Source organism: Opisthocomus hoazin, chromosome 1, assembly GCF_030867145.1.
Source record: "Opisthocomus hoazin isolate bOpiHoa1 chromosome 1, bOpiHoa1.hap1, whole genome shotgun sequence".
Classification (NCBI taxonomy): domain Eukaryota; kingdom Metazoa; phylum Chordata; class Aves; order Opisthocomiformes; family Opisthocomidae; genus Opisthocomus; species Opisthocomus hoazin.
Window position 1 is genome coordinate 124,040,064 of NC_134414.1, and position 22,488 is coordinate 124,062,551.

General features: G+C 41.2%; 1 protein-coding gene across 3 annotated transcripts in view; it reads right to left on the bottom strand.

Moving 5' to 3' along the window:
- Positions 1-22,488, bottom strand: part of CRYBG3 (crystallin beta-gamma domain containing 3) — a 95,300-nt gene that overhangs the window by 41,380 nt on the left and 31,432 nt on the right. For all 3 annotated transcript variants that reach the window (XM_075434794.1, XM_075434800.1, XM_075434808.1), the window contains 4 exons: positions 4,685-9,605; positions 3,693-3,740; positions 3,226-3,341; positions 2,026-2,173 (listed from right to left, as the gene is read on the bottom strand). In XM_075434794.1, the coding sequence (XP_075290909.1) occupies positions 2,026-2,173; positions 3,226-3,341; positions 3,693-3,740; positions 4,685-9,605 (5,233 nt within the window). The remainder of the gene's footprint in view (positions 1-2,025; positions 2,174-3,225; positions 3,342-3,692; positions 3,741-4,684; positions 9,606-22,488) is intronic.

The window sequence follows — 22,488 nt, forward strand, 5'->3', positions numbered from 1 at the left end:
TAAGTTCCTTCAAATTAAACACACATGGATACATCTAATGTGCATGCACAGTAAGTCAAGCCACAGGCTAACCACAAAACTAACAGAACCTTTGCTTTTTGTGGAGGCTTGAAGCCAAATCAGAGGATGAAGCTACTGGCAAACTGTTTCTCAGCAAACTAACATCTGCCAGTAAAAAAAAACAAAACACCACACCCAAAAAACACCTCCCAAAAAACAACTTTAAATGTACCTCCTACAGTTTCTTTAGTAAACATCTGTTTTTGTCTTCTTGGCAAGCCATTTTCTTCTCAAATATTTAGCCATCTTTCAAATCTGTAACTCAAGGCATCTGAGCAGCCATTAAACAAGCACCATAAAAAGCCACTTGAAGAATCAGAAGACAAGCCAGACAGCCTGGACGCACAGCCAGTATGACCAAACTAGGCAGGAGAAAAACCACTGAGCTACCCAACCCACGAAAAAAAGAATGACACTAAAACATGTCACCCTGCATATCACATACACATGCGCTGCATGAAAAAGAAACAGCTATCTGTCAATTAAAAACAATGCCTATATTTTTCACAAAAAAAAATAAAAAAAGGTACCACTTTGCCAAACTACTTTTAGAAAGCAGTTCCACAGCAGCTGAAGTACAACCTAAAAACCAGCAATGCTGTCACGAATCAAGGTTTAGAGGACGAAACCCAGCTTAGGAAGTTCCACACCCACACTAGTGCCACACAGCCCTGTGGACTAACAGCAAAGTCCTCCCACAGAGGTTGAAGTTACATGAGAAACAGTATGGATTACCGAACTAGTGTACTGTAACAAAGCTTTCCATCTGTGTTCCATACAAATGAACCACATACTGGAATAACAACTCTTGAACCTACTTAGCTGTATTGCAAAGATTTTTATCAAGCATGATGAAGCTAACCACAGTGTCTTTCTTATCCAAGGCTTTTCTTTGATAGCCAAGACACACGCAGCTTCCCTTGGCTTCAGACCATAGTTCCACATGTTACTGTGGCATTTCTTTAACTATTTAGTTGCCTTCCACATTATTGATCAATATTCATTCTGCGTATTGGTCAAATGCTTTTAATTTGTCTAGCTCAAATAAATGTTAACTTCATTATTCATGCCCTCAGTCAGCCACTTTTGAATTTATTTATTTATTGCTAAGGCTTTAAGAGAATGAAAAAGTATTCCTAGCTGTTATGATACTATGTTCCTGTACTGACAACAAAAAGGTTATCAATTTTAAAACGACCTCTATACCAGCAAAGAACAGAGAAACACCACTTTTTCTGAAAAACATTCACATTGCGATAGAACTGATAATTCACTTGCAATAAAGGGCCACTGCCCTGTGAATAACTGGAATGTTATGCTAAACAGCAAGCACACTAAGTCTTCCTAAATCACAAGATCTGGTACATACATTCCTCATTCACTGAATAACAATGGATGCATTATATTTCGGTTTGGGCATTTGATTTCTATCTTTACAACAAAAGGCTTTTAAACTTCTGGCTGTATGCAGAGCCAGATGCTGTAGATGGACCACTTGTCCACGTGGAACCCCTAGAGATGGCACAAAGCTGTAGAGGGAGCAACAGTAACTTTTGGAGGCTACGCAGTACAAATGGGATTAGAAATGAACTACTAACTTCCGAAACAGAAGCCATACAGACACAGCGGATAGCTTAAGGTAAACACCACTTTGAAAAATATGAATTGATCCATTTAATTTCAATTAACTGGACAGGTAAACATCCAAAAGGCAGGAAGTCACTGTGTCAGATAAAGGTGGTAGCAATGAAAAATAATCTATCTGCTCATTACCTTTGGGAAGAAAGGGAAATTTCGTGCAGCAAAAGCCCTGGCATTTATCTTCAGCATGAAAAATGTGATTCATAGCAAATCTGAATCAAATCAGAAACACAGTATACACACATTGTCCATTGCTAATAATACTCCACTACTGCCAACAGACATTAATTATCTATACGAGTATATTATTAACAAAGTCTATACCTTTGTTACATGTTTGATTGAACCAACTGTCAGGTTTCTTCGACGATGTTTCACTCCCGGAAGATCCCAAAGGTGATCCAGCACAGTCTCTCCTTCTTCTAGTACATATTTCCGACCCTGGAACTTTGGTTTCTCATAAAAAATCCAACTGTAATAATGATATTATGAACTGAGTTGTTGCTGTTAGGTAAGGCTGTCCTGCTGTCCTTATACAGCACATTTTCTGGAAAGCTCAGTAAGGAGCTCTTCTTATCAGGCCACCTATCAGACCTTTCTTATGCTGTCCCTCAGTAGTCACGTTCACTTTAGATAAATACGGGGCTAGTACTTCTGTGCTTTAAAACACACAGTTCTCCAGGACTTAGTCTAACATAACTTCAAATATTAACTGTATAAAAATACCACTAAAACACAATGTAAATAAAAAGCCTATTTTATCAGAACAAATTTATTAATTGACGCATCAAAACATGTCACGTTCAGGCAGACACTATGCAAGGCATAAAACACATACACACTAATAACGGCATTCAGTATTTCTCAGGATGTGAAAAAAATATATGCAAAACCAAACAAGGCTGCCTCAAAACTGCATAAATGTGACATGCGTTGTTACTATGGCGGACAGTCAGAAGCATTCACTGTAAGCACCACCAATTAAATTCCAAAGCAACAACTGACATGGTCCCAGCCCCAGTTTCCCAAAGCAAACCAAGAAACACTTCCACAATCTACCTTAAAGGTACTCGTACATCCTTCTGCATCCACGTACCTCTAAATGCTATGTTACAAACAGCACCTGAGATTGCTCATGTTATGCTCCTTTCACAACAGCTACTGTATAATGAAACTGATCTGTAAAAAATGACATTTTCTTTGGCATATGCATGCTTCTAATGATGATTGTGGCTGTACTGCCTCAGCACGGTCTGGCAAGCAGTCTAAACTTACTTGTGGTTCTATTAGAAACTTTCTGTTTGAAGCTAGTTCCCAGGAGAAACAATATTTGGGGTTTTTTTATTGCAGCATTTGAAGCCTTTTTTCATGCTTTTTTCATTGGTATCAGTCTAACTATAAAGAAAGAAAGAGACACTCTTGCAGATCAGACATGTGTCATAAATAAAACAAATGAAAATACAAGAGAAACACATATACAGTCTTTTGGAAAGGCTCTATTTAAATATGACCTGGATTTCTTACCATCCTCTAATTATCCTAAGTAATGCTCCAACGGGAAAGACCCAGGACGTGGTATCTAGCACATCAGAATGAACTTCTTGTTTCCTTTTGTCGCCATAAATATCATAAATAACAATCTGAAACAACATACAACGCATATGAATGAGGGCCCATTTCAACATACAGTGTAGACAGTTACTTCTTGCTTAGAATAAAACTTATTTCACCCTGCGCCCACTCAATTGATACACTACACATTTTCTTCTTTTATGAAACTGAACTAAACCAGCAGTCGCTGATAGAAATACAGCAAAATTACTAGTGGCAGGATTTTTAATGATATAATCTCATTATTAGCAAGTCCAAGCATATGCACCGTTAAAATACAGAAAAGTAGACTAACAACTTCAGATGCTTTACTTTCAAAAATTTTGGTATAACAAACTATTCCATGTATCATATGGATCTATGTGACAAATTCTGCTCACCTTTCCTGGTCTTGGATTGCATTTGAGACTTGCCCTGTTAATGAGGTTCTGAAATTACAAGGACATGGAAAACAACGGTTAATATCTAAAACAGCAGCACAAAGCACAGACAGATTATTCTGGGTCCACTATTCCTATAAATGTATGCAACTGCCACTAGCAGAAACAACCAAGGTTTGTTTCACTGTCATTCAGACTTGGTGTAAATAGTTTAACAGAATCAAACAATCAGCAGAAAGCAGCAAGACTAGACAGGCAGAACTAGTATGGAAGTTATACCCTTTCCCAGTAAACAATAAACTGCATGTCTTAACAGTGGCAAAACCAAAACAGAACTCTAACAAAGACTGAAATATTCCTAAAAGCATGGAAAGACTTTCTTCTTCAGTTATGCATTCAGTCTATGTGGCATTTTCACTTTCTAAATACTGCAAGAACTGTTTCCATACCCTCATCTGCCACTGCTTTAAATAAACTAAAAAAGAAGTGCTAATCTACAGAAGCAGTTATATCATTTACTTGCTAACTGAACTACAATTTGTAGAAGACTCTGTGATGAAACAACCAAATAGCCCAGTAAGCAGATATTTATAATTTTTAGACAATATAGCTCTACTAATCTCAGAAGAAAAGAAAGAACAATTTTCACACAAAAGGCAATTCCATCATCTTCAGGTTGAAATGTCCTTAACATGAGTAAGTCTGTGTTTTGCTATTACACAGACTTGCTATTATGCACATTTCCTATTCCCATCTTCTATTTTACAATTTTCACTTTCATCTGAGTACTGAATCAAGAATACTATGTTTTAAAACATTATTTTAATCAGAAGAGTTTCTTTGTTTTAAATTATGATCTTAAACAGCCTAATTACTTTCATTTATGATAAAAGAATTCACCTTAAAAAGTGAGGCAGGAGAACAGGGAGACAGCAATTTTGCATCTAGGCTAATCACTTTGATTATTAAGATTACATGACATGACATCTTACCGCTGACAATTCTCCCAGTTTTGGCATGGTGTTGTCTTGAAACCAATGAATCTTCGGCTGCAACATATCCTGGAGAATGCTTCCAAACCTGGGCCCTTTCTCAGAGGAGCAATTGCTGGCCGATTTCCAATACTGGTAGTATGCACTTGTAGGAGGACACTTTAAAGCAGCATCAGCTGTCTGTGAAACTGGCTTACAAGGTGTTTGACTGGGAGAAGCCACATCTGGAAACAGTTCTGGTTGCTCCTTAGAGTCAAGCTGTTCTTTTGAAAGAAGAGGTGATTGTTCAGGAAACAAAGATCTATTCTGGTCATTTGATTGAAGAGTTGTTTTCAAATTGCCTCTCCACTGACTGGAAAGACAGTTGTCTTCCCTCTCAACATCAAGTGTATTTTCTTGATATGATGATTCTTCCTCCTCCTCCATTCCTTCCTCCTCATCCTCTTTACTAAACTGAGTAGTAAACTGTAAGCGCTCAGAAACTGACTGGAGAAGGGACAACACAGAAGCGTGATCAGTGCTCTCTTTAGATATTCCACTAGGATGGCCTTCTGGCGACACGTCTGTGGAAAGTAAATCTTCTTGGGAGCTGTCATCTTCATATATTGGAGACAAAGAGAAAGGATATACTCTATAGCGCTTGGCCTCCACATTCAGAAATGACTCTGAACTACAGCTATCTGTTGCTTCATTCAGTTGGTTATCCTTCCCATAAAGACAGGGTGGCTCATGTTTATTCTTTGCTCTTTCACACATTAGATGATCTACACTACCCAAAGGCAGAACAGAAGAAGAAAGCGGATCAGTTTGCGTATCATCAGTTGAGACATATTTGCTCTCAGTTTTAAGGGCACCTTCGTAAATGATAGTAAAAGAACTGTTTTCCCACTGTTCAATCAGTGGAGAAAAGGCCAAAAGATTAGTTGATTCCTTCATGTCATCATCACAGTCCAGAATATTTTGTTCAAGCTGATCACTTCTCTTCATGTCTTGAGCCTTCATTTGTACTTGCTGCAGATTCTCATTATTTTGGGCAAAGACTGAGCTGAAGCAGTTTTTCCCTTCACTGCTCTCTCCAATAACAGACAATTCAGGTACAGCGAACTGTATATTTAATTCAGTATTAAACTCTGCTATCTCGCTTGCTCCTTCTGCTAGTTCCTCTTCACTCTCCACTGCCTTTGAATCTTCTAAGGCTGCTTTTACTTGTGCAGGTACTTCTTCTGCAGCCTCTCTTCCGCAGGGTTCATACGGACTGTCCTCTGCACTGCTTTCTACAGAACCCTGAGGACTGCTTTTGTCTTTGGATTCACTCTGCACGCTGATACACTCTTCTTCAGGCGTAAAAGACGACAAATTAACATTTACAGTTGGCAGCAATGTGCACTGTGGCACACTCGTATTATTGCATGAATCTTTTAACTGCAAGGACAGAAGCATCTCTTCAGTCACAGTAGCATCTCTACGTATTAAATGTAAAGATCCATCAGATATTCTACTAGCGGTTGATACTCCAGCTTTGCCACACAACTCTGCTGCAGCCAGATGTTCACACACCTTTCTATCCTGTCTCTCTTTGGCTGGTATCATAAGATCTGATTCTGGCCCTGCTGAACCACCAGTGGGTAGTAATCCATTTATTTGACATGTAAATGCATTATTTGGTATATTTTCATCACTTTGGGACCAATCCGTGCCATTTTCCATACTATTTGGAAGTAAAGGAGGACCTGAGCAATCTGCTTTTGTGCAGTTTACAGTTACACGCTGAGTTTCTGCCTTCTCTGTCGGTTCCTGTGTTTTGGCAGTTAACTTCATATCCAGCTTCAAAATATTTGGGCTTTCAGCCTTAGGCTCAATCTTTTCGGAAGGCCTTTTACTCTCACTGCCTTGCCACTGATTGGATAACAGTTTTTGTTTGGCTGAGTTAATGACTTCATCAATTATTTCTTTTGCTTTTAGTGTTAGTGCACTATGTAGGTCATTTTTATCAGGGATGCAAGATAATATCTTTTTATCTTGATTATTTGTATCCACTGCTGCGTTTCCTGTAAATGAAGATGAGCCTCCTTCACTGCTCTCATTAAAATGTTTTAATGACTGCACAGCTGACTGGATTTCTTCTGCCTCCAGCTGCACAGTTCCAGCTTTCTGATCATTTAGAATATCCGTATTTATTAAACCACCCTTGCTCCCACAAAGCTGGCAGACACAGACGGCTTGTTTTGCTATTATTTCTTCTATGGCCAAGTGTAAAACTGAGTCCGCTATTTCCTCAGCTTTTTTAAACAAAACAGCTTCTTGGAATTTAGCACTTTCTTGTCCCTTCACATCTGTATCTTTCTGTACTTCCTCAGAACAGCACTCATTTGACTCTGCAGGTGCAGCAGCTGTTTGATCCGTTGTCGCAGAAGGGGCTTCTGAGACAGCAGCAGCATGGTTACCAAGACTCACCTCTCCCACAGCATTTCTCCACATGCTCTCAGTACGGGCTGACTCAGATGTCACTTCCAAAGATTTCCAAGGACAGACGGGTGACAGCCTTGCCTCTGCCATGCCAGCTCTGTGACTGGAGGAATTACTGTTCCCCTGAGGAACGCCCAGTCTTTCCAAGGCAGAAACGGAAAGGTTGGAGGCTTCTCTGGATCCCAGAGTAGGTGAAGAGTGGCTGGGGATGCAAATACCCCCTACATCTACTCCAGCAGTAGAGCAATCAAGCGTAGCTGACGTAAGCTCAGGTTCCAGAGAACCAGCCGGGCATGAAGCTCTCATGTCTCCTGAGCAAAACGGCAACCCTGTCATTCTGTCCTCAGGGATTATTCTCGTAGGCTCAGCAGCTGGAAGAATAAAACTGTCCTGGTCAGAAGCAGCAGACAATCTAGCAATCTGGCCATTTTCAGAGTTAGTGGCAGGAGAAGGCATTTTTCCTTGATTGTCAGAGGACGAGTCAAGGACTGTGGGTGATATCCTAGACTTCTTACTGTTTTCCTTCTCAGAAGAAAAATTAATAGGCCTATCTTCAGAAATGGGTGGAGATTCAGAAGTGATGTCTACATCAATGTTTTTGTCACAGATGAAAGTAGAATTGCTGGTCAAACATCTTCCTCCATACCTCAAGGCAGAGTAAGAAACCTCCAGGTTTTTTTCTTGTGACTTAGAAATAGAAGTGGAAAGTTCAGAGATGCAATCTTTACACTCGGAAGGAACAAGAGCAACCTCAGTCATACTAGCCTTGTCGATTTTAGAAGCAGCTGGAGTACAATCGTCTGTCCTGTCAACAGTGATTAAAGGGCAAGGTGCAGGCTTTGCTGTGTTATCTTCTGCAAGTATAACTAATCCCTTGGCAGGAATGTCTTGAACAGTTTCAAGGCAAACGGGACCATGGTCGTGGGCAGGAACCGAGTTTTCCGAGAGGCTCATTTCTACAGGCTCACAGGATTTGCTCTTGTCATACTCAAGATCAGGATGAGAAACAGCCTCTCTCACATCTTTTAAACTGCTTTCTCTTTTTCCTGTAGTTTTATTTTTGGACTTGCAGCTAGGATGAAGAGAAGCTGAGCAATAGCCTCCAGTTTCAAAAGAAGACTCGTAAGTAAGAGAGAGAGGGGCTGTCAGCTCATCGAAGTTAAATTTCACACTTTCACACCCATGTATGCATGACAATACATTGGCAAGGTTTTCCACTGCAACCTCAGATGAAACCTCCATTGTTTCCACACCCCCAGTTTCCAGACAAGGTAAACCAGACTGCTGTGTGGCACTATCTTTAGAATTCTCCACATGGATTAATTTGTAATCATTTTGTATGTGTATCGGTTTCCCTAACTCACTCAGTTCTTCATTACAAGTCCCTCTGTCCATGACTATGTCTTCATCATTTTTAATAGATGATACTGAAGTAGTTAGATTACCTGTGGCTATGCATTTTTCTCCTTTGGGCTCCATGCTAAGAGAAGGGGGTATTTGTTCATTAAAAGGCAGAACAGTAGCAAGAAAGTTCTGTGGATTTTGCTCTCTTTCTATAGCTGCCACAATTTTCCATGTATCATTTTTTCTTGTATCACTATCTTTATTTGCACCACCTGCATGCTGATCTGCTTGCTGCTGAAATGTAGTGGTACTGGCATGAAGCATCTGGACATCTGATGTTAGCTCCGAGTGACTATCCAATTGATGATTACAGCAATATTCTCCCTCACTCACTTGCAGTTCTTCATCAACTGTCTCATTTTTTAATTTGGGTGAATGTAAACAATCATCCTGCATTTCTTTTGTGGAGTCCGTATTAGCTTCTTTACTACACTGATTTTCTTTATCACATTTAGAAGTGACATTTTTGTCTGCCTGAAGCTGAGCTTCTGCTTCTCCCAGCAGTCCAACTTCTTTTCCAATCAAATCACTTGCAGAACTCATGTTAAGGGAACTAGCAATCTGGGAAGTGGAACTGGTTAGGATCTCACCGTTTCTACCACTAGATGATAGTAATGAATCTAATGAGTATGTCCTTTTAACTTTCGTTGCAGCTAAAGCAGGTGTATGTTTTAAGTCTATCTCATGAGATGATTCATGAGATGAAGTTGTGGTCTTTGTAGTTATTTCATGTTTACTGCTACCCAAGCAATGCCGATCTTTATCAGACTTTTTTGTTCCCATTTTAACCGCAGAAGAATTTACTGTGACATCATCTTTGTGATCTTTACCCTCATCTTCTCCATTTTCTTTTATGAAGTGTCCTGATTTTGGAGAGACAGTTGTTTGGATATCTCCATTTTCTTTCACCATTGAAACGTTTCTGTTCTCAGTATTTTCTTCTCCTTTTTCAGCCATTTCTGACTGATTCTTCAGTAGCTGCCTAATCCTTGCAGAACCTCGATATGTGGCATAAGTGACTGCAGGTGCTTCTGACTTCCGTTGCATCTGCCTGTAACAAGGATCATCATTATCAGCACAAAAACCCCTATATAAATAGCTAGTGTGATAATAAAGGTTAACACAAACTGTAGACGATGTACAATACTGTTTTCCCCCAAAGGTTAGCACAAACTGTACACTGCATGCAACAATTTTCCTCCTTTTTCTGCTCCTCCTAAATATGGGTTTGTGCGATAAATGATACATACACTACCTTTTACTAAAAAAAAAAAACAACAAACCATAAGCAAAAAGTGGATTTTGCTATAAACAACTTCTGTCATTTGCTTTCTACTAGACAATGGAATTATTATTTACAAATGCCACTGCAAGTCAACATTTGCAGTGACAGAAATAAGCATATTTTTGTGAAGATGTTATACCCTACTAAATCAGGCCAGTACTTTAAAACTGAAAAAAATTACTGCACTAATGTTCATTAAAATATTGAAACGTAAATTTTTACCCAAGCTCTCAACACATTATTAAGAAACAGGACTAGGCGAAGCAAAACTTGTGGAGAAAAGAAAGTACACAACAGGGAACGCTTTCTGAACCACAGAGTAGTAAGAAGAGCGAATGGAGACCAGGTAAGAATGAAGACTGCTTGAATGCTGGAAGAAATATGAAAATGAGAAGCCTAGAATGTGACAAGGACTTGGTACATCTAGCCATTAATCAGTCTTCAATTTAGTAGCAAAAAAAGTGAATGCACTAACTAACAAATGAAAGAATGGCCATGGAAAAACTGTCATCCTGGTACTTCACTGCTCCTTCTGATATACTAAGGATAAATTCAGAGCCTGTCACTTTCAATTTTTTGAAAACGCAGTTTTTCTTTGTTCTTAAAATTAGCAGACATCACAACCACTCACCTTCCTTTCTAACGCTTCTGTCCTTTCCTCCTATTTTTTTCTTGGTTAAAGAAGTCTCACAAAAATCAGGCAGTGACAATCTGAATGTAATGGTCAACTTTTCCATCCTTCCCCTTAGGACAAAGCAGATGCCCAGACTGTGTTTAAACTCCATACTGCCTCAGCCCCCACCTAAATTAAGAACAAGCCCTTTCAAACTCTTATCCAGTCTGGTTCTACGTCTGCTAACCTGATGGCTGGAAGTTGCCATTCACCTTTCTGGGAAATTGTCATACTCCTTTCAGAACAGTCTTTCAAAAAAAAAAAAAAAGTTATCTAAGATTTTGATTTCTAATATAAATGCATTGCACCAGGTAAAAAATATCTTAAAAGCATTTTAAAAAGCTCTGCAGCTTACTATTAGTGCACATTTATTAGGAAGTTATTACAGATCTAGGCTTGAGGATAAATAATTTAAGTGAGAAATAGAACATAAATTTACTAAAGAAAACTGAACAGCAAAATAAATAATTTTGAGAATCATTGAGTAACTATAACTTCAAATATTGTCTGTATGGATTTTGAGTATGTATTCTCTCAATAGGTACAGAAGTATAAAATGGAGTGGATTTACCATTCTAAAATAGCATCTCTTTTCTGTCAAGGTTTTAGAGGCCCAGATTCTTACTTCGATATTAATTTTATTTTGAAGAGAGAACTTAATACTATTTAAAATCACAAGTAAACTCCCTCCTTGTGCAGCATTTGGACATGCACAGAGTATAACCAAACTAAAAGTCAAATTATTCATATCTATAAACATTAAAACAGAGATATGAACACATATATATACATGTTTTACCTTGCCAGGTATATTTAGGCTAACGCCAAAATATCTGAATAGGAGAACTCAGACATTGTGAGAACTTGAAAATTAAGTTTTTATTGGGATTTAGTTCATTATAAACCCTGATGAAGGCTACAGCAGAATCTCAGTATAGGGTTTATCAGCCAGATATATGAAGTTATAGAGGAAATGGGCAAGTGAGGTACAAACATGATGTCTCCCGAGCATTTGCAAAGTTAGATGGCTACATTTAGTCTTCTACACCACTAGTGTGGTTTCCAGAGATACCAACAGTGGTAGCTGCTAAACATCCCACACACCAGTTGTTTAAGCTGCTGTCTTCAGCATTCACACCTCTTCAAAGAAACACACACATTTCTGAGTGGAAGAAAACAAAAACACAGCTGGGAAAGGGTAGTAGAGAAAAAAAAACATATAATTTTTCTTGTTTTCCTTTAAAACAAACACCTCACCCCATTATTTTCCACTTACAGAAAACTTTCATCTACATTAGAAAATACTTCCCAAAGCTCCAGAGATCCTAAAAACCTCAGAGGAAGGATTTATTGAATTCTATAGTACACTTTATTCACCCATCATCAAACAATCACAGCTGCAACAAAAATAAGTCTTAAGAAAGTAACACCTGATCATGCTCTCATTCAGAATTAACTAACCTCTCCTATTTCAGTTAAGTCAGAACGAGACCAAAATGTTTTAAATAATCACTATTAAACTTTTACAAAATCCATCAGCTCTCCCATACTTTGGCTAACCTCAAAAATAAACATCGGTCTACAACCATCCTGAATCCAGATAAAATTTCTTTCAAGAAAACAAACAGAACACAGGTTGGCACCAATTCTCCAAACAAGTTTTATGGACTCTTCAAAATGAAAAATGTAATGATACATGCTTAAAGAGAGCACAGTAACAGTATTGCAAGGTACCAAGCACTCATTTACACCACAATCAAGGCATTATTATGAATAAACAGCTTGGCAACAATTAACTTTTACTGAGTGTCTTTTATTCTGCTGTTGGTATTTAACCTGATATGCAGTGGGAAGAATTCAGAGTTTATCTATAAACATGTGGCAAGAACCTGTGCTTTGATACAAACCCAGAAAATGTTCTTCTGTTTGTCTCAACACCCAAATTTGCCTTCAAATTTCTCCCATGAGCTCAGCAATTCTTAAACCCAAGGCATTCAGAAATGGGATGAACAGGGATGACGAGGAGAATCCAGCATGACGGGGTCCTACATTTACATTGATTTGAACCACAGATCCTAACAAAGAGTTACACCATTTATAATACACAGTCAGGCAAAACACACACACTCATAAATTTCTCTTTGCCTGTGTAGTGCCTTTTATAATTTCTCCCAATTTTTCTTGCTCTCCGTTTGTCTTCTGAAGGGATTTCACGCTCCAATTGATCAATCTGAAGTCTGAGCAAGGCGCAGAGCAATCTACCCTACGCAGCTCTGTGCACAAACCTAGTCCTGACTAGCACTGGCTACAGCACTGCTTCTGCCGCAAAGCCTCATCCTGTAGTTGGCCTCTGTCAGTGTCTCCTAACACACAGCTCTGCTTTCCTGTACACTTGCCTCTACCAAGAGTTTCTGCAGTGGATGCTGTTTCAAAAAGGAACCAACCTCTCCTCCACAGACATGGCAACTTTGGGATCTCTGACCTCTGATAAAGAATTTGCTGCTCAGCATATTATAAAAATGTTGCCAACAGACCTTTTAGTCCTAATGCATTTACTTTTGCAGCACACTGAAGCGTGTTCAATCTGAACACTCCTATGCAACAAGACATTTAAAAAATGAAAACCCATGTTCCTATGTGGCAGCAACAATTCAGCTCTAAGTCTTAGGAACCACATTTAGAAGCAGGCTGTGTCACAGAAAGTCTTTTGAAAGTGTCTCTGGAGACTTGTTTCATTGACGTTTAAAGTAACAATTCATTTCTGATCACCAAAAGAACATGACAGTTCAGAACTTAAAAAATCTTTGCAAATTTTTTTTTTATTCAACTCATGAGGATACAGATGAAAATCTGATTACACAGTGTATATTCTGTCACCTATTTTAAATGCTGGGAGATTCCTTCTTTCCCTTCTTCACAGGAAGCTATTCAATTCCCTATAAAGCCTTAATTCACTCTCAGAAAAGACTGTTTGACAGCAACAGGAGAGGATGTCAACACGAGTTATGTCAAATTTGTCAAAAGTAGGTGCTTGTAGACATTTCTTCTATTCTGAAAGAGAAACAAAAAGTTCAAGGGGGTCTAACTCCAGGAGGAGAGGGGAACATCTTCTGACATCTCACGACAGACGTGTTGACCAAAAAGTGGCATTAGTTATAAAACAAGCTTGTTGGTTTTGAAGCCCTGAAGCAGGAGAAAACCTACTACCTTGAACGCCTCATTGCAGTGCATCCATAAACACTACATTGTTTGCATCTTTTTCAAGTGTATGTCATCAAGATTACGACCCCTCCAATATTCACATTTGTACCATCCAATAATGCAGAAACTAGACAACCCTAGACCATTTTCAAAAAGATGAAGATCACACAGCATGACACAGCACTAGATGGGTACAACATCTCAGATCTCCAGGCAGCATAGCTTCATTTGCCCAGCATGGCATCCACTCTAGAAAGCCCTTACAACCAGCATCACTGCTTAGCTCTGGACTCACTAGCTCAGGCTCAGCAGTGCTGAAGTGTGAGCATACTGCTGGCTGGCCTGTTTCTGCAGCACATCACACTTGGCTCTCAAGATATGCAACAGCCATTTTTTCCTCATACCTCACTCTTTCAGATACTTTCTCCCCAGCCCAGCAGTCTCCTGCTTTTTCAAGCATGCATGCGCATGTTTCCCCGATCTCCTCTCACAGACCCCTCAGAGCAGGTCCCAGAGCAGAGAGATCTGCAGGCTACAGGCTGAAAACCACTGATCTAAATAAGTATGTCTCTTGTGGTTCCTGGCTACCCATCTCTGACTATTTTAAAATACTGCTATTGTTTATTTTCATTTTTTCCACTTAGCTTTTTTCCTACTGCATATGTAACTGACAACATTTTTTTAATTATGTTAAGGTTCTTTGTCTGGAAACAACTGTCTTCCAGTCACTTTGAAAAACCTTCTGGTAGAACCCAACTTAGCCAGCCAGCTCATTTCTACACTCATGTCAGATCTTCATATATACAAAAAATAAAAGCCTTATTAAAAAAAAGACACTATGGGCTAACTGAAAAGTTGCCATATACAACTGAGATGAAAGAAAATGATTTTTTAGCCAGAGGGGATAGCTTCATGATTTCAATCTGAAGCTTGAAATACCTAGTGTTCTGGGATTTCACACTGTATATTTCAAAGGGTCAAAAGTTTGGCTGAACAAAGTGATTTGCACACAGCTGATTTTGCAGGAAATTTCAAAGCTAATGTTCTGTAAGGACAATTAAGAGTCAACAACAATTTTAATAAAAGCAAATGCAGTCTCTGTGACCTTGGAAGGAACGCTTTTCCTTCCCTTGCCCTTCATGGTACTACTTCTCGACTGCCTTCCACATCTCGGAAAGCAAGGCTCCTCTTTGAGCCTGAAGCAAGGAAGCTCAGACCAAGGCTGACCCAAAACACTGGCAGCTGCAAGACCAGGACCAGCACAAAGGGCCTGGGATCACTCCCAGCTCTTCACTGCCATCCTTCCCCAGTACCCAGGCAGCAGCCAATCCTTCTGCCCTGTACCTGTGGGAAGTGGCCACACACGGCCACCTACCACCCTCGCACCTCATGTAGCTCAGCCAGCTAGCCCTCCCTTCCCCTCAGTCACATACACACATTCAGGTGCTCAAGTGCTTTTGATCTGCCTCTGCCAGGGAGCACGGACAAGCATGGCCTGTGCTGCCTCACGCTGATGTGCGCCGAGGGGGTTATAACATGCTGCAAATCCCAATGAAAAGCAAATTGCATTAAGCAGCTGGACGGCACAGAACTACCTTGTGAGAGAGGGCCTTGCTTTCAGGCACAGAGCTGTAATACAGGCTGGAAAGGACCGTGGGAGATCGTCCAATCCATCCCCTGTTCCAAGCAGGGCCAACTAGATCATGGTGCTTGAGGCCTCGTCCTACCACTTCCAAGCACCTCTGAGGATGAGCCTTCAAGATAGGAGCCCTGTGCACATGCCCCAGGGTCTGATCACCCTCACGGTGAAAACATGTTTCGCAATATCCCATGTTCCTGTTGGCCTTTGTCCCAACAGTGTGTGTCGCAGAGGAGTCTGCCTCCATCACAAAGCTGAGGAGAGCAGTAAGGTTTCCCCTAAGCCCTCTCTTCTTAAGCCTTAAGAATGCCACTCCCCTTGGCCTCTCCTCTTATGTAATGAGCAATCAAAGCTAGGACAGCCCTCTACTCTTAAGCAAGAGTACAGCTTCAGATGCATGAAGGAAACCAAAGGGTTTGACTCTGAGTTGCCAGAAACAAAGTGATTGTTCTTCCCTTTCACGTATGGGAATGCTAAGGGGAGTCAGGCAGATGTATCAGCAGGAGATTGTACTGGGACCTGTTCCTGATCACTGCGTGGATCCTGTGCTTGCTCTGAAGAGGCAACCAAAGGTGACTACGCATTCTAGCAGCCCACCTGCCTATATAACGCAGGAACTCAGCGATACTCTCTCTCTGACGCTATTTGCCACCCCAACAAAAGTAAAGATGAAGTTGTGAGGATTAAGTCCTTATTAAGAAGTAAAGGCCTAGGAGGTCTGAATGATTACATTGCAGGTAGCTCCTTAACTTCAAACTCACACTGTAAAATACTGTTTCTAAGAAACAGTCTCTATTAATTGAATACATTGCACAGTTGAACAATCCTATAAAAAAAAGTTCAGTGGAAAAAAAACAACCCAGTGAATTAACTTTCAGCTGGCTTAATTTAGCTCGATTTTGCATCATGCATCTGCTATGAATTACTCTTTAACTAAGAAGCTTTCAGCCTTCAAAAACACAGAAATCCTTGCTTCGGTGCCAACGAGAACCTTTCCTTTGGCCCACATCCCAGCTCTGGGCAGGTACCCTTGTCTGGCAGGCAGACCTGGGCCTGCACCTCTCCTATAGCAGAGCCCCAGAATTCACTCACCCCACTGCTGGAATGGGTCGCTAAATCTCAGCACAGCACCTATCCTGACGAGGTCTCAGTTGACCCACACAGGCTTGGGCTCTCATCAAAATCTGAAAGTATGAGAGTAGTGTTAAAGGGTAGCTCATTCAAATCAAGGTATGCATACACTGTGTCAGGAAGAAAAGATTTAAAAATAATGAAGCCCTCTTCTTTATCGACCTAACACTAAATCCTTCCACGGGAATTTGGGTATACCCCTGCAACCACTGCTGGAGGCCTCCCTCCACAGTTCACTAAGAGAATTAGGAGCACGATGATCCTGGTCCTTCCCTGGGACAGTCTTGTAAATCAATTTTGGGCCATATTTGGCTGTTCTAGAAGGGTGGAATTACTCATACAGTTTACAACCCTCTCAAGCAGTAGCATGTCACTCAGCAATGACTCACTGTCCATCTGAGCACCAGCAAATATATGAACAATACTATACTTCCGCAGTTGGTTTCTCAAGGCAGAAGCCAGAAAGCCATAGGAAGAATTACTGCGCCCCCTCCTCCCTCCTCATCTCCCCACCCCAAGAGGCATACCTCTGCTCACTGCTCCCCCTTATGCTGCTTCAAGTGTATGTGTAGCCAAATTGCATCAGGGAATTAAGACCAAAAGTAACCAACCTATGTCCAATCAGTAGTGCCTACAGGCATGCAGGGCATGTGCTAGCAATACCACCAAGGCTCCACCAAGGCAACGCCTTACTACAAAGGGAAGCGGCCATCTCCCCCTTTTCTGATGGGCTGTATATTTGTAACTACATATATTTGTCTCTATAATGAGAATCTTTATGCAGGTATTATTATAACAGAAGTAATCAACACAGTTCTCTTGTTTTCCTCTTACTGTCATCACACAATAGATGCTTTCAAAGATGGATAGACACTGCCATGCTGTGTGTACACTCCTGGTTTTAACTGTTCAGGTCCTGTATGTAAAATAGGTCCTGGGTAGGCAATTACAGAGAAGGACACAGCTCTGATCACAAGATAGATGCAATTTCACAAATGCAGCAGCAGCTTCCCCCACTCTTCTACCTTATTCCTCAAGAATTACCTGGTGAGACCATCGCCTGGAATTAAGCGATTTAATTTCCGTTCATTTGCTCTTGATTGTCTACCAAAGGCATCTATTGGGAAAGATGAATGCTGCTGCTACCAACTGTATCAAAACCACAATACACAATCCCTCAGATAAGTATCCGGGAAAGTAGCATGGCGAGCTGTAGGCAATCCAGAAAACTCCCGAAGCACATTAAGGATAACTTCTTAAGCCAAGCAACAGACACCCCTACCCGATGCGATGCAATACTGGACCTGATGGTCACCAACGCCAAGCAAGCTAATCAGTGATGTGAAGATTGGAGGCTGCCTGGGCTACAGTGGTCATGCACTGGTGGAGTTGACAGTCCTGAGGGATAAGGGTCAGGCAAAGAGTAAAGTCAGGACCCTGAATTCTAGGAAAGCAAAACTCAACTCTTCAAGGAGTTAGTCAGTAGGACCCCCTGGGAAACTACCCTCAGGGACAGGGGAGCAGAGCAAAGCTGGCAGATCTTTAAGGACGCTTACCATAAAGTGCAGGAGCTCTCAGTCCCCAGGTGTAAGAAGTCGGGCAAGGAACAGAAGAGACCAACATGGCTGAGTTGAGACCCGCTGGTCAAAATGAAGGGCAAGAAGGAAATGCACAGGCAGTGGAAGCAGAAACAGGTAACCTGGGAAGAGTATATAGATGCTGCCCAGTTATAAAGGGATGAGGTCATGAAGGCCAAGGCATGTCTGGAGCCAAATCTGGCAAAGGATGCTAAGAATAATAATAAGGGCTTCTACAGGTATATCAACCAGAAGAGGAAGGTTAAAGAAAGTGTACCCTCCCAGTGAGCAAGACTGGTAACAACGGACGAGGAGAAGGCTGAGGTACTCGACAACATTTTTTGCCTCAGTCTTCACTGGCAACCTCTCTTCCCACACCTCTCCAGTGGATGGACTGCAAGAGTGGGACCAGAGGGGCAAAGCCCCTCCCACTGTAAGGAAAGACGAGGTTCGTAACCACCTGAGGATCCTGAACATACACATGTCTATGGGACCTGATGAGATGCATCCCAGAGTCCTGAGGGAATCGGCTGATATAGTCACCAAGTCACTCCCCATGATACTTCAGAAGTCATGGCAGTCAGATGAAGACCTTGGCGACTGGAGGAAGGAAAACATTGTGTCCATTTTTAAAAAGGGTAGAAAGGAGGACCCTGGGAACTACCAACTGGTTAGCCTGGCCTCCATGTGCGAGAAGATCATGGAACAGATCCTCCTGGAAGCTATGCTAAGGCACATGGAGGACAGGGAGGTGATTTGAGACAGCCAAGGCCAAGTCCTGCCTGCCCAACCTAGTGGCTTTCTATGATGGATCAACTGCATCAGTGGACAAGGGAAGCGCTACAGATGTGGTCTATCCACACTTCTGTAAAGCCTTTGACACGGTTCCTCACAACATCCTTCTCTTTAAATAGGAGAGATACGGATTTGATGGGTGGACTGTTTGGTGGATGAGGAATTGGTTGGATGGTCACATCCAGTGGGTAAGTGGTCAATGGCTCAACATCCAGATGGAGATCAGTGAAGAGCGGTGTCCCTCAGGTGTCTGTACTAGGACCAGTGCTGTTTAATATTTTCATCAATGACACAGACAGTGATATCGAGTGCACCCTCAGCAAGTTTGCAGATGACACCAAGCTGAATGGTGCAGTCAACATGCCTGAGGGATGGGATGCCATCCAGAGCGACCTGGACAAGCTTGAGAAGTGGGCCTGTGTGAACCTCATGAGCTTCAACAAGGCCAAGTGCAAGGTCCTGCACACAGGTCAGGGCAACCCCTGGTATCAGTACAGGCTGGGGGATGAAAGGATTGAGAGCAGCCCTGAGGAGAAGGACTTAGGGGATGAAGGACTGGTGGATGAAAAGCTTCATGTGAACCACAAATGTGTGCTCGCAGCCCAGAAGGCCAACTGTACCCTGGGCTGCACCAAGAGAAGCGTGGCCAGCAGGTTGAGGGAGGTGATTCTGCCCCTCTACTCTGCTCTGGTGAGACCCCACCTGGAGTCCTGCATCCAGCTCTGGAGCCCTCAGCGCAGGAAAGACATTGACCTGCTGGAGCAGTTCCAGAGGAGGGCCACAAAAATGATCTGAAGGCTGGAGCACCTCTCCTGTGAGGAAAGGCTGAGAGAGTTGGGGTTGTTCAGCCTGGAGAAGAGAAGGCTTTGGGGAGACATTATTGCAGCCTCCCAGTCCTTAAAGGGGGCTTACAAGAAAGATGGGGGCAAACTTTTTAGCAGAGCCTGTTGTGACAGGACAAGAGGTAATTGTTTTATACTAAAAGAGGGCAGATTTAGACTGGATATAAGGAAGAATTTTTTTACAATGAGAGTGGTGAAACACTGGAACAGTTTGCGTAAAGGTGGCAGATGCCCCATTCTTGGAACATTCAAGGTCAGGCTGGACAGGGCTCTGAGCAACCTGGTCTAGTTGAAGATGCCCCTGCTCACCGTAGATTGGTTGGACTAGACGACCTCTACAGGTCCCTTCCAAACCAAGCAATTCTATGATTCTATGAAGAGGGCTATGCTTCTGTATCACCACAAGCCTGCATCTTACCAGTAACACAAAGGTGAATGACAAGCTCTGAAACACACGTTAACCAGAATTATGCAGACCTCAAGGATTTTATGGGATGCATTTCTAACAAAGCACAATAAAAGGACAGGATTTTTGACAGTACTAAGATTGGAAATACTATGCAATTAGATGTATAGCAACAGGTGTACTGGACTTCAAAAGAAATAAAAAACACCCCAAATCCTCACAAAACCCAACAGTGTACAACATAGTAGAACCGTAAATGGTCTGAAACTTGTCTCTCCTCAAGGTTATCTCCCTTTCTGAATGAAACATCTTGCAATGCTCTTGCTTAACTATTATACGAGGACTTGGCTCCTGGTAGGGTGTGAAGTGTAAAAGCATACTGTTTTGAGCATTCTTTTGAAATAACCCTGTTCTCTTCTACCTGCAGTTGGAAATTCCTAAACAGTTGTGGTGTTGGGAGTTCTTTCTCACTTCGAAGTCCACAAGGCTCCGAACAGAAGGGAAAAGTCAGGATCTTAAATATTTTGCCAAATTGGAGTATTAGCATCTTAATCAGTGGTCAAGATTTTATAATAAAAACATTTAGAGTGGGTACAACTTTGATTTTTCATCTCATCAACCATGTTCAGCAATGCAATAAGGCTTCTTGCTGAACTACAGAACAAGCCATGCAGTTCCACAAGTACTACTGTTTTGCACATCACTATATGCAACATCCACTTATTGTTACTGGGTGTTAAAAAAAAAAAAATCTAGTAGAAGATAGGCAAATGGCAAGCAGTCAATAGAACAGATCTGGGTCATTACTCATACAGGGGGGAGGAAAATAAATTGTTAGAGTACCCACATAGAGTACTGCTTATTACCATGACTTGTATTCTTGAAAAGATGGCAGGTACGTACTACAGGAAGTCCATTCTCATGAGTCTTACAGAAACAGCTTGAATTAGGAAGCCAAATTGCTGCTTGCTAGTGAAAGGCAGTATATGTGTAAGTGAAAGAGTTTTACATTACAGGAAAGACAGCTAATGGGGGCAAACCCATGTTTTATATTTGTCACCTACTTCATGAAATCTTGATCTCTCTCATGTTAATGTTCAGTGGTGAGGAATTAGGTGAAGTGCATCCCCACTGTTCCATGGTTTTATTTTTAGGGCTTATGTCTCAGCTAAAGGTCGGCTTTTAACATCATTAAGGAGGAGTGCAAAGGCTGAAACTAAACATGAGCTTCCTACCTTTACACTTATCCCTCTGTCACTGGGGACTATCCTACAAAAAAGCTGCCTTCTTACCTAAGTGAGAGATTTTTCTGCACCTAGCAGTAAATCCCTTACTTTGCATTTTTCTTTTCCACTTATAGCCAAGTAAACATTACTTTAAAACTGTATTTTATAGTTAACCAATCTCAACCCTTCATCATTAACATTTTAAAGAACAGCACAAGTCCAACTGCTTGCTTCACTCCTAATGGCAAGGAAATCTTCAAGCATCCCAGACAAATGGAAGACTAAGGGATGCAGTAACTGGAGACTTAGCCAACCCAACTCTCCTCATCCATCTTCAGTGCTGCAACTATTAGTTACTGTTGACAGTAATCACTGCCTAGAGACTTGGCCAAATTTATCATGGTTTTGTCCTCTATGCTTCTCCTTTACCACTTGCCACTGTCTGGATTAAAGAAGCAGATGCCCTTAAGGTACAATCGCCTCCAAGCCAACCAGTCAGGGGCATGGAGGAATAACGTGACCTACACGTTTTGTCCCTCACAGTTACATACTCCACAGACTGAGCTCAGGAATTCCATGTTCCTTGGCTCAAGGCCTGGAAACTTGAGTCTTTACCAAATGCCAGGCCTCCTACTGAGGGCAAAATTAACCTCAGTCTACAGGTCAAAGCAGTTTGATTTCCCTGTATTTTGCAAAATCTTGCTTTAAGGATAGAAGGTTAATGAAGTTGTCTGGGTAGAGGCATCTGAGACCACTTGGTAGGTATTTTAGTTCTGAAAGGTTGTTTGTTTGTTTTAGTTTTTTTTTTTTTTAAACAACTCTAATGGGGATTATGCAATCCAACAATTGTTCCTCTTTCACTTATCACTGCAACCTCCTCCCTAACCACAGATAACCTCTAATTTAATATTTAACAGTAGTTTAGAATTAACAAATTCATTTAAAGGTTCCTCACGACAAAGGAAGCAGTTTGTAAGACTAATAATGCAATGGTCTTAATAATCTGTAAAGTCCTCAACTTCCATTTGCCTCTACGTTAAATATTAAAATTGCAGTTCAACATTACAATCAAGGGAATCAATAGCATCTTTATAAGGATCACTAGCACATCTCATCTGGCTTTTTGGGACTCATTCTTCAAGAGATTAGCAAAAGGTCA